The 13,070-nt window shown below is 41.7% G+C and overlaps 2 protein-coding genes across 3 annotated transcripts; both read right to left on the minus strand.

Moving 5' to 3' along the window:
- Positions 1-918: 918 nt before the first annotated feature.
- Positions 919-10,582, minus strand: LOC123992496 (P2Y purinoceptor 12-like). 2 transcript variants are annotated; one of them, XR_006831256.1, is made up of 4 exons: positions 10,365-10,582; positions 9,682-9,941; positions 7,353-9,563; positions 919-2,362 (listed from the first exon to the last, which is right to left on the minus strand). XR_006831256.1 is itself a non-coding variant. In XM_046293678.1 (3 exons), the coding sequence occupies exons 2-3, from the start codon at positions 9,931-9,933 to the stop codon at positions 8,727-8,729; spliced, it is 1,089 nt and encodes a 362-aa protein (XP_046149634.1). In that variant the 5' UTR covers positions 9,934-9,941; positions 10,365-10,582; the 3' UTR covers positions 7,093-8,726. The 2 variants fall into 2 exon arrangements, 1 of the variants encoding a protein (XP_046149634.1); XM_046293678.1 differs by lacking the exon at positions 919-2,362 and having other exon boundaries at positions 7,093-9,563.
- Positions 1,314-2,285, minus strand: LOC123993843 (P2Y purinoceptor 14-like). Its single transcript, XM_046296308.1, has one exon. The coding sequence runs from the start codon at positions 2,283-2,285 to the stop codon at positions 1,314-1,316; it is 972 nt and encodes a 323-aa protein (XP_046152264.1).
- Positions 10,583-13,070: the final 2,488 nt, after the last annotated feature.

Here is a 13,070-nt window from a genome sequence, read left to right on the forward strand (position 1 = left end):
GTGTGTGCCTTTCCAAATCATGTCCAATCAGTTGAATTTACCACAGGTGGACTCCAATCAAGTTGTAGAAACATCTCAAGGATGATCAATGGAAACAGGATGCACCTGAGCTCAATTTTGAGTCTGAATTCTTATGTAAATAAGGTATGTCTGTTTTTAGCAAACCATCCCAAAAATTGTTTTTGCTTTGTCATTCCAAATAAATCAAATCAAATCAAAACAAATGTTATTTATCACATGCGCCGAATACAACAGGTGTAGACCTTACAGTGCTTACAGTGCCTCACATGCTTACTTACAGGCCCTAACCAACAGTGCAGTTCAATAAATAGAGTTAAGGAAACATTTACTAAATAAACTAAAGTAAAAAATATAAAATAAAATAAAAAGTAACACATTAAAATAGCAATAACGAGGCTATATACAGGGGCTTCCGGTATCAAGTCAATGTGAGGGGGTAGAGGTTTGTTGAGATAATTTGTACATGTAGGTAGGGGTAAAGTGACTATGCATAGATGATAAACAGCGAGTAGCAGCAGTGTAAAAACAAATGGAGGATGGGTGGTATCAATGTAAATAGTGGCCATTCAGCAGTGTTATGGGGGGTACAAGCTGTTAAGGAGCCTTTTTGGACCTAGACTTGGCACTCCGGTACTACTTGCCGTGGGGTAACAGAGAGAACAGTCTATGACCTGGGCGACTGGAGTCTTTTACACATTTTAGGGCCTTCCTCTGACACCACCTATTATAAAGGTCTTGGATGGCAGGAAGCTTGGTCCCAGTGATGTACTGGCCGTACTTACTACCCTCTGTAGTGCCTTACGGTCAGATGCCGGGTAGTTTGCCATACCAGGCGGTGATGCAACCGGTCAGGATGCTCTCGATGGTGCAGCTGTATAACTTTTTGAGGGTCTGAGGATCCATGCCAAATCTTTTCAGTCTCCTGAGGGGGAAAAGGTGTTGTAGTACCCTCTTCACGACTGTCTTGGTGTGTTTGGACCATGACAGTTTGTTGGTGATGTGGACACCAAGAATCTCGCTCCATTACAACCACATCGATGTTAAATGGGGCCTGTACGGCCCTCCATTATTGGGTATTGTGTGTAGATTTATGAGGGAAAAAATGTAGTTATTCTGTTTTAGAATAAGGCTGTAACGTAGCATTGCTAATATAAAGAGTAGGATAGTACATTACACCTGGTGGATTCATTTCTAGTATAACTCTTTGGATAGTTAACCCTCCACCAGGTAGCAGTATTATACTCTGTCAAACAGAACATCTCACAACATGAAGTAGATATTTCCAAAGAGTTTTAATTTTCTGTACAGGCACAGGAGTCTCCCTCCTGTGTTGGGGTCTGATCCTCTATTGTGTTGGGTCCTCTCCCAGTGAGCCAGCTACAGGTCCCAGGTGGGAGACGGAGCGTCTTGAACAGGGTGATCCTGAAGGGCTTACACAGGAAGAAGTAGATGAGAGGGTCCAGACAGATGTTCATGGCTGACATCCACAAGGTGAACTCCTTAGAGATCTGTAAGGTAACCTTAGTGCAGCTGGTTGTTGAGGTAACCTGAAGCAAGGTGTAGGGGAGCCGTATGGCGTGGTAGGGTCCGAAACACGTCAGGAATACCACCAGAACCAAAAACACACGCACTTTGGTCTTATGCCTCCCTTCGTCATTGCTGCTTCCTGATTTCCTGTATGATTGAAAAACCTTCCTTGCTATGCATATGTAGCAGAAACAAATAAGAACACACACCACCCAGAAGATTGCGTTGTTTAATTTGACCACGCCACTGTGGAAATATTGTCCTGCATTGCTCTTCATTGCCATACAGAATAGTTTAGTCTTGTTTGTGGGATCCTGATTGGTCAGGATCATGGTTGGAATGACAGCAGTGGACAACAGCACGACCCAGATGGAAGCAGCCAGCACTTTGCCGAAGACAAGGTTCTGACCCAACAACCTGCCACAGGGCCTGACGATCTTGAAGAAGCGGTCCAGACTGATGAGGCCCAACAGAATGATGCTCATGTACATACAGAGATAGAAGATAACATCAGAGTAGCGACAGGCAAAGGCCTTCAGAGTCAGTGGAGCGCTGGGCAGGATATTGGCTGCTTTGACAGGGATGGTCAGGGTCATGAGAAGGTCAGCGGCCAGAAGGTTCTTCAGATACACCATGAAGGTGGACGTTGAACGAAGTTGCATGCAGACCCAGACTGCTACCCCATTGATGATGAGGGCCGGGATGAACAACAGGAAGTAGAGACTTGATATAGCCATATTTAAGGTATCTTCATTAAAGCCACAGTCCTTTGGAGGGGAACGTGATGCCATTGTGGCTACTAGTTTTGAGGAATCTGCAAATGAGGTTAGCAAGAAAAATTATTAAAATAATAATACATTTCTAGATTAAAGGGGAAATCTGCATTGGTACATCAATTTTAGGAATTTTGAATAAATTATATGTAGCTATTGCCTCTTGAAGAATACAATTTAAGAATATAAATGGATCATGTGCTTAGTGTCTTCAAAACATTACCATCTGGTTTCTCAGAGACAGGTTAAACCTAGTCCTAGTTGGCATGTTCAATGGATAATGTCTATCTATCAATAAATTAACCCTCAACCTACCATTTTGACCCCTAGAAGAAACTATTGGAAAAGCAACAATCATAGCAAAATATAAACTGATTTCTTATCAAAACATATTTACACATGCAATTAATGTTATCTGAAATAAAATTAGACCAAAATGACCGTTAACCTCAATTCCATATGCTACTAAGCTAACATATGGAATTATTTAAGATGGTCATACCATGGATCATTTAGCCATTTGTTTTTGAATTTTAGGATGCCTTTAAGGTATAAAAAAATATATATTGAAAAGTGATTTGATAAAATATTTGGTCTTTACTATTATAGCCCACGCATTGAATTACACATTCAGAAAAGACGCAAAAAAGACAGTAAACAAATTTATCATAAGAAATAAGGTTTTGAAGTTGTTGTCCTATATTTTGGAGGTATAAGAAATATCTCCATACTTCCATTCATTTGTATGGGTTACCTTCAGATGAAGGTTTAATATCTATATATATCTCGGATGGGGCCACAGTGTCTCCTGTCCCCTCCTGTCTCAGCCTCCAGTATTTATGCTGCAGTAGTTTGTGTCGGGGGGCTAGGGTCAGTTTGTTATATCTGGAGTACTTCTCCTGTCCTATTCGGTGTCCTGTGTGAATCTAAGTGTGCGTTCTCTAATTCTCTCCTTCTTTCTTTCTTTCTTTCTTTCTTTCTTTCTCTCTCTCGGAGGACCTGAGCCCTAGGACCATGCCCCAGGACTACCTGACATGATGACTCCTTGCTGTCCCCAGTCCACCTGGCCATGCTGCTGCTCCAGTTTCAACTGACCTGAGCCCTAGGACCATGCCCCAGGACTACCTGACATGATGACTCCTTGCTGTCCCCAGTCCACCTGGCCATGCTGCTGCTCCAGTTTCAACTGTTCTGCCTTACTATTATTCGACCCTGCTGGTCATTTATGAACATTTGAACATCTTGGTCATGTTCTGTTATAATCTCCACCCGGCACAGCCAGAAGAGGACTGGCCACCCCACATATGCTCTCTCTAATTCTCTCTTTCTTTCTCTCTCTCGGAGGACCTGAGCCCTAGGTCCGTGCCCCAGGACTACCTGACATGATGACTCCTTGCTGTCCCCAGTCCACCTGACTGTGCTGCTGCTCCTGTTTCATCTGTTCTGCCTTGTTATTATTCGACCATGCTGGTCATTTATGAACATTTGAACATCTTTGCCATGTTCTGTTATAATCTCCACCCGGCACAGCCAGAAGAGGACTGGCCTTTCTAGGGAGTTTTTCCTAGCCACCGTGCTTCTACACCTGCATTGCTTGCTGTTTGGGGTTTTAGGTTGGGTTTCTGTACAGCACTTTGAGATATCAGCTGATGTACGAAGGGCTATATAAATACATTTGATTTGATTTGATTTGATCTCTATACTCCCATTAATTTGTATGGGTTCCCTTCAGATGAGCCCCATGACACTTGTGGGGGATATAGAGCAAAACGGAGAATAACATTGTGTCCAAGAGAGTCTCCTCTTTCCACAGAGTGGTTTGTAGCCCAAAAGGTTTGGACGCTACAGACATAGATGGATACGGTGGATTGAGAAGCAGCCCATGCAAAAAAAACAGTCATTTTGCACGAGATCTGATCACTATATTCGGAGGAATTTCAGATTAGTCCCGTGTACCAGGTAGTGCTGAGACTGCGGCTGACCCCCGTAATTAAATACTGTAGTAGCCGACATACTACATCCATCTCTTCCTTTTCTCAGCTCATTCCAGAGAGGAATGGTAAGAGCTCTACGTTAGAGTGTATAAGAGCAGAAGTGTACCGGCTGCTATTCAATAGCTTGGAGCAGCTAGCTAGTTAGCCTCTCTATCAGAAGATATCAGAAGTGTACCAGCTGCTATTCAATAGCTTGGAGCAGCTAGCTAGTTAGCCTCTCTATCAGAAGATATCAGAAGTGTACCAGCTGCTATTCAATAGCTTGGAGCAGCTAGCTAGTTAGCCTCTCTATCAGAATACTCTATCAGAAGTGTACCAGCTGCTCTTCAATAGCTTGGAGCAGCTAGCTAGTTAGCCTCTCTATCAGAAGACTCTATCAGAAGTGTACCGGCTGCTCTTCAATAGCTAGGAGCAGCTAGCTAGTTAGCCTCTCTATCAGAAGACTCTATCAGAAGTGTACCGGCTGCTCTTCAATAGCTTGGAGCAGCTAGCCTCTCCATCAGGGTGCTCTGCTGTCCCTCCATTCGGTTTTGGCTTGTGCCATCTCCTTTGGGTTCTTTCCTTGTTTTTATTGCTTGTGACAGTGTACCAACCTGGGCGATACTCAGTTTGGTCTACCAGTATTGCAGCGCTGAGAGTTTGTCTTAGTTGTGACAGTGTACCAACCTGGGCGATACTCAGTTTGGTCTACCAGTATTGTGGTGCTAGTTTTGTCGACTAAAACCCTCACGGTTCTCGCCTTTGAGTTCAGGGACCGTGCCTAACCCACAAGATTGGTAGACTGTGTATGGTCCACTCAGCCAGACTTGCAGTCTCTCACAGGGTGCAACCATCTTGCCCAGACACTTGGGTTCCACAGTGAACGAGCTATGCAAAGTAGCTAGCTTAGCGAGAGATGATCGTTGCAGGATTAAGCACAGTTACAGTATAAACACACTTTCCCCTTATATCCTGCCAACCTGAACCCTGTCTTATATAGCAAAAATGAAGCCATAAATGTGACGTGAGGTAGAATTCCCTGCCCCTTCACGGTCAGGCAATTCACACTCCACGTCTCCTCCTTCACATAGTGTATGAGACTAAGGCTGATACTGTAGGTCCGCAGTAATCTTTACTATTATCCAGTATTGCACAGTGTTTACTATAGGACACAGTATATTACACTGTTGGCTGAATTATTCTTCCACATTGAAAAGCTACAGCCATTCATGTGGGGCGGCAAGGTAGCCTAGTGGTTAGAGTGTAGAGGCGGCAGGGTAGCCTAGTGGTTAAAGTGTAGAGGCGGCAGGGTAGCCTAGTGGTTAGAGCGTTGGACTAGTAACCGGAAGGTTGCGAGTTCAAACCCCCGAGCTTACAAGGTGCAAATCTGTCGTTCTGAACTGGCAGTTATCCCACTGTTCCCAGGCTGTCATTGAAAATAAGAATGTGTTCTTTACTGACTTGCCTGGTTAAATAAAGGTAAAATAAAAAAATAAATTCTTTAGTCTAGTTTATGCTAGACTGTCCATGTTTTTTCACAAAGTTGCTGGGTGACAATAGTTTCTGTTACACTATTTGACAGTACAGAGAGTAACTATCTTAGTTTCCCATGGAAACTCACATCTCATCTCTATTACAGTTTCTCTTGTGTTTATTGTAGTTCTGTTACACTATTTTACAGTACAAACAGTAACCTATCCTAGTTTTTAAAATTTAAATGTTACATTACTTAGATTGAAGCACAAGTGTCAATAGAGACGTATGGATTAATTAGCATATTCTATAAAATGAAATGTAGTTTTGTACAGTTTTGAGTTTTGAACAGGATTTTGTCATATTTGTGTGGTAAAAATGACTGTCATGTAGCCCTTTCCTGCTGACCAATGACCAAAAGCTCCTCTTTGGTCTCATGGGTGGAATGTTATTCATATTTTTCATAATTACTCAAGATTCTAAAAAAATTAACAAGATGAAAATCTGGTGTTTCTATGTCAAACTGTTTTGTTATATTTCAGTCTTCTGTGCGAACTCAAAATGTAATACATTTTCAATATCTGACCTGGTACAGGTGTCTTCTTTTCGTTAAGCCTATAATCATGTGTGTGAGGTGTAGACTGGTGTTTCAAAGTAGATTTGTTTAAGACTGCCAAGAATCTACAGTAAAATGTTTTAGAGGCAGTACACAATATTTAGAAATATACTTAATTTGTATTAAGAAAAGGCCAATTCAATTCACTTCAAAAGTGATCGTGAGAGTCATTGACCAAAAGATGGCTTTGTTTTCTTTATTTACTTACCCCACTGACAGCATCTCTGCCAGTGAAACAATGGGAGTGGTAGGGGCTACATTTTCTAAGCCACTTCAAATCAAATGGTATAGCACTCAAAATAGCATAACAAGTTGTCCATATAGAATATTGGAGGTTATAGAATGGGTGGGTCTAATCATGGATGCTGATTGGTTAAAACCGCGTTCCTGCCAGTGTCCATTCCACAAGTTACCACCGCCTAAATCTATGATGTTGAAATGCCTATTTAATCTGTTCCATCTCACTGCGCAATCCATTGTCTCATCTGCCCAGTCAGGCATTTTATAAACTTGATCTCCACTGTAAAAATCATTTAAAAATGAAAAGCTGGAATGTCTTGAGTCAACAAATATTCAACCCCTTTGTTGTAGCAAACAAGTCACATAATATGTTGCATGGACCCAAAATCCCAAAGTATTTCCTCAAAAAGTCAGAAAATGTATATAACAAACACAGATTGCCCCTTTAATGTTAAAAAAAAAATTAAAACATAAATTTGACACCACGATGTGGTTCATTTTCATTGTGTGAATTAATAGTTTATTGTTATTGCAAAATACAATTGAAAGCATAAAAGTCTAATGATTGTGATTCATAAAGTTCACAAGAAACATTTCTCAAAAAAATTCACAGCTTATTCTTTCTGTGTTCAAAGGCAACCTTTTGTCAGATTTGGGATATTTACGAACAATATTATTTAAGAAAAAAATGTCTATGATGTATTATTATAAATAAATAAGAAAACTCACCGGTGAAGTTGAGAAAAACCATCTTATCATGGAGGGAAAGTCACTACGATGTCTTTCGTGTGAGATATGTTACTGCGATGTATTGGGCCTGCATTTGTTACGTCACCTAATACACTTCCTGAAGATGGGGAAGTGGTAAAATAAGAGCTCACGCACAGGGATAGTTATCAATATCTTCGGCTTTTTGACCACAACTAAAAAAAAGCTGGCCTGACCTCTTATAATATAACAATATCATGCAATTTAGCAGATGATTTTTATCCGAAGTTACTGACAGTCATGCATGCATATATGTTGCATGTGGGTGACCCAGGAATCAAACCCACAATTCTGGCATTGCAAGAGCTATATGATGGGACTGATGGAACTGCTGCTGTTAGCATCTGCCCATGCAGATGGTATTTCTCCTACCAGTGACCTGGATTCGGCAGGTTAGGGAGGTTATGTATGTTTGTAATATTTTCACAGGGAGGTTGGTGTTTTTTTAAACATTTTTTATCCTGGAACTAATTATTATTTAAAAGATCAGACGTGTTGATCCCATGTTTCTCTCTCTCATGCTCTTACACTATGCACACACACCATTTCTTTCACATGAACTATTGTTTTCGCGTGAACTTTCAGCTGTCTGAGTGGTTTTTACTGCTGTTGTTTTACATCTTGCTACTTCCACGGAAAGCCTCCGGCCACTCACAGCTTGTTTTTCTAGGTTCCTCTGTGGTCACTGTACAGCAGTAAGTAGCAGCCTCCCACCTGCCCTTAGGCCAACTGTTAAAAGGTTGTATACTGTCTGTCGTTTAGACATACAGCACATCTGGCTTTCAATGCATCAGAGAAATCAGGGGATTTTTCCTTCAGTATCATATTGTTTTGTTGAAGACATGGATCAACGAATGGGAGAGAAAAAATATTCAGGTTTCACAAGTTTATGTAGTATAGGACGTTTTGCTGTCCATTATACGCATACGTGTTGTGCCATGGTTACACATAATTATATATCTCTTATTTCAGTTCCTGAAGCCTAAAAATAACGAGGTCAAAGCAGAATGCCGGTATGGGGAACTAAGCTGTTATGAGAGAGACATGGTGATTAGGTGATTTCCTTTGGCATGAGGTTATGGTGACGTTTAGAGGGGGTTATGACATTCTACAAAATGTTACAGACTGGTGTTACAGACTGGTTTGCATATTATTGTAATTATCACTGGTCTGTGCAGAGTTTCCTACTCTACTCTTTCCATTGCCCAGACAGAGCTACAATCAATACACTGTTGATGTTTCCGTCAGTCTTCCAGCAGAGGGCAGTATGATCCTCTGTGAAACATTCATCAGACCACAATACATGGAAGTCCTTCAGAAGAGAGCTTTAGTTCGCTACAGACAAGCAGAGGAGTCTCCCAGAGGGGTACTGCCTGTGTTGGGGTCCGGCCCTCTCCCAGTGAGCCAGCTACAGGTCCCAGGTGGGAGACGGAGCGTCTTGAACAGGGTGGTCCTGAAGGACTTACACAGGAAGAAGTAGATGAGAGGGTCCAGGAGGGAGTTGAGGGAGGACAGCCAGAGTGTACTCTCCTTTAATTGGAAGAAGAACAGCTTGAGGTTACAGTCAAACATGCGTCCCCGGGTCTGGCTCATGGTGTACGGCACGCGAGAGAAGTGGAACGGCACGAAGCACACAAAGAACACAGCCAGCACCAGGAAGACGTTTGAACTCACAGTCTTTCTCTGGGGCTGGCGCTGCCCTTTACCAGTACCAGCTCTGCTGGCTCCACCAGCACGGTAAGCGTTGGCGCGGGCGTAGGAACTGTACAGCTCTTTGGTGATGAGGGCATAACACACTATCACCGTCACCAGGTTGCCCCAGAAGATGACCTGGCACACATGGTTGACCACCTCATGCCAATGCAGCCCAACCGCCGTCTTCAGATCACTGCACTTGAAGTAGACTGAGGTGGGGCTGCGGCTGGTCAGGACCATGTTGGGCAGGGAGAGGGCCAGCAGGGAGCACCAGATAACCCCAGAGAGCAGTTTCCTTTGGGACAGACGAGCCGCGTTGGTTCCCTTGAAGGGCTGGAGGGTCTTCCTGCAGCGGTCGATGCTGATGAGGCCAAAGAAGAGGATGCTGATGTACATGGTGAGATAGAAGAGCACAGAGGAGACACGACAGACGAAGACACGCAGACCCACGGACGCCATGTTGGAGTCAGACAGCACCTACAGCAAAATACATTAATAAAGTCAGTGATTTAATTGCTGTTTTTTCATACTTTTTTCATAGTTATCAATATTATAACTTTTATTAATATTATGATTATTATAATTGTAACTGCACCTTGAAGGGGAAGGTGAGGGTCATGAGGACGTCGGCCACCACAATGTTCTTGAGGTAGATGATGAAGTGGGAGCGGCTGGGGATGCTGAAGAACACCCACACTGCCAGGCCGTTGAGGGACAGGCCCAACAGGAAGAGGAGGGAGTAGAGAACAGGAAACACCACAGTCTTCAGCACGTTGTCACGGGAACAGCTGCTGTTGGTGTGGTTGTGATTGACAGGGGTCCGGGCGAATCCTGTTGTGCTGTCCATATCTAGGGCTGTGACGTATGAAGCAAAATAAAACAAGGTGAAAGTTGTACAGTACTGTATACGTCCTTATTTCATCCATTACTTACTGAAATGATGACTGGCTTATAGATAATATAGCCCTCCCATACAAAACAACTTGTTTTGATATTCAGAATCCATTACTAAATTTAATTAAAAAATGATGATGAATACACTCACAAAATGCACTGCAGACAAACTTTGGAAAAACGTACAGCCAGGAAGTTTAAAAAAAAAACAATTAACAAAGCTTAACATTTTACATTTACATTTAAGTCATTTAGCAGACGTTCTTATCCAGAGCGACTTACAAATTGGTTAACATTTTTAACAATCAAAATTACACGAGTTGTAATATCTTATTCTATTTTGTTTTGGGTGTAAGCCTGTTTGATGTGTCTAAGTGAACCCACCTGAGAAGGCCAGGGGGAGATTGAGACTGACGGGTCCTGATAGAGGATCCTGGAGGACCGTGACTTCTTCTCTCTCGGCAGGTTGGATTCCTTAGATTACTTGGAATGCAGGGGTTTGGGCTCTTCAAGACAGAGAAATGCATGAAAATACCCCTTTCTCTCTCTCTTTAAATCACTGTCAATCTGATCTGACACTAGAGAAAAGTGACAAAATGTGTGGAGATGTTCTCTCCTCTCTCTCTCTCTCTCTCTCTCTCTCTCTCTCTCTCTCTCTCTCTGTCTCTCTCTCTCTCTCTCTGTCTCTCTCTGTCTCTCTCTCTCTCTCTCTCTCTCTCTCTCTCTCTCTCTCTCTCTCTCTCTCTCTCTCTCTCTCTCTCTCTCTCTCTCTCTCTCTCTCTCTCTCTCTCTCTCTCTCTCTCTCTCTCTCTCTCTCTCTCTCCCTGTCTCTCTCTCTCTCTCTCTCTCTCTCTCTCTCTCTCTCTCTCTCTCTCTCTCTCTCTCTCTCTCTCTCTCTCTCTCTCTCTCTCTCTCTCCCTTCTGCTTTTGCTTTTGTTTCCGGTCATGCCATTCAGAGGAAAGACAGTCTGGTCCCCCCCCAGGATCCTGCAGTCCACAACACCCTCTCATGAATGTTATCCTGTTGCACAATCTGACCATCAGCTGATGTGTGTGTGTTACTACACAGTACACTGAGTGGACAAAACATTAAGAACACTTGTTGAGTTGCACCCCCCCCCCTGTTCTTGCCCTCAGAACAGCGCCAATTCGTCGGGGCATGGACTCTACAAGGTATTAAAAGGGTTCCACAGGGATGCTGGCCGAAGTTGACTCCAATGCTTCCCACAGTGTCAACTTAGCTTGATGTCGATTGGGTGGCAGACCATTCTTGTGTCGACACACAGGAAACATTTGAGTGTGAACAACCCAGCAGCATTGCAGTTCTTGACACAAACCTGTGTGCCTGGCACCTGCTACCATGCTCCGTTCAAAGGCACTTCAATATTTTGTCTTGCCCATTCACCCTCTCTCTGAATGGCACACATATACAATCCATGTCTCATTTTTCTCAAGGCTTAAAAAACATATTTTAAATCCTTCTTTAACTTGTCTCCTCCCCTTCATCTACACTGATTGAAGTGGATTTAACAAGTGACATCAATAAGTGATCATAGCTTTCACCTGGATTCACCTGGTCAGTCTCTGTCATGAAAAGAGCAGGTGTTCTTAATGTTTTGTATATTCAGTGTATAGTGAGCTACCTTTGACCAGAGCCCAATCCCACATGTCATAGACAATACTGTGATAGTACAGTATATCTGTTTAGTCATGGATAATGCTGTGATAGTACAATATATCTGTTTAGTCATGGATAATGCTGTGATAGTACAGTATATCTGTTTAGTCATGGATAATGCTGTGATAGTACAGTATATCTGTTTAGTCATGGACAATGCTGTTTGTGATAGTACAGTACAATATATCTGTTTAGTCATGGATAATGCTGTGATAGTACAGTATATCTGTTTAGTCATGGATAATGCTGTGATAGTACAATATATCTGTTTAGTCATGGATAATGCTGTGATAGTACAGTATATCTGTTTAGTCATGGATAATGCTGTGATAGTACAATATATCTGTTTAGTCATGGATAATGCTGTGATAGTACAGTATATCTGTTTAGTCATGGATAATGCTGTGATAGTACAATATATCTGTTTAGTCATGGATAATGCTGTGATAGTACAGTATATCTGTTTAGTCATGGATAATGCTGTGATAGGATATATCTGTTTAGTCATGGATAATGCTGTGATAGTACAGTATATCTGTTTAGTCATGGATAATGCTGTGATAGTACAGTATATCTGTTTAGTCATGGATAATGCTGTGATAGTACAGTATATCTGTTTAGTCATGGATAATGCTGTGTATATCTGTTTTCATGAACAATGCTGTGATAGTACAGTATATCTGTTTAGTCATGGATAATGCTGTGATAGTACAGTATATCTGTTTAGTCATGGATAATGCTGTGATAGTACAGTATATCTGTTTAGTCATGGATAATGCTGTGATAGTACAGTATATCTGTTTAGTCATGGACAATGCTGTGATAGTACAGTATATCTGTTTAGTCATGGATAATGCTGTGATAGTACAGTATATCTGTTTAGTCATGGATAATGCTGTGATAGTACAGTATATCTGTTTAGTCATGGATAATGCTGTGATAGTACAGTATATCTGTTTAGTCATGGATAATGCTGTGATAGTACAGTATATCTGTTTAGTCATGGATAATGCATAGACAATGCTGTGTGATAGTACAGTATATCTGTTTAGTCATGGATAATGCTGTGATAGTACAGTATATCTGTTTAGTCATGGATAATGCTGTGATAGTACAGTATATCTGTTTAGTCATGGATAATGCTGTGATAGTACAGTATATCTGTTTAGTCATGGATAATGCTGTGATAGTACAATATATCTGTTTAGTCATGGATAATGCTGTTTGATGGATAAGCTGTGATACAGTATATCTGTTTAGTCATGGATAATACTGTTTAGTCATGATAAGATAGTACATATATCTGTTTAGTCATGGATAATGCTGTGATAGTACAATATATCTGTTTAGTCATGGATAATGCTGTGATAGTACAATATATCTGTTTAGTCATGGATAATGCTGTGATAGTA

The sequence above is a fragment of the Oncorhynchus gorbuscha genome, linkage group LG13, assembly GCF_021184085.1.
Source record: "Oncorhynchus gorbuscha isolate QuinsamMale2020 ecotype Even-year linkage group LG13, OgorEven_v1.0, whole genome shotgun sequence".
NCBI lineage: Eukaryota > Metazoa > Chordata > Actinopteri > Salmoniformes > Salmonidae > Oncorhynchus > Oncorhynchus gorbuscha.

Bases quoted from the DNA above. Each gene is read 5' to 3' on its own strand.
- LOC123993843 (XM_046296308.1), bottom strand. From the start codon at position 2,285: ATGGCTATATCAAGTCTCTACTTCCTGTTGTTCATCCCGGCCCTCATC.
- LOC123992496 (XM_046293678.1), bottom strand. From the start codon at position 9,933: ATGGACAGCACAACAGGATTCGCCCGGACCCCTGTCAATCACAACCAC. The intron at 9,564-9,681 runs GTGCAGTTACAA...ATTTTGCTGTAG, and splicing joins CCCTCACCTTCCCCTTCAAG to GTGCTGTCTGACTCCAACAT.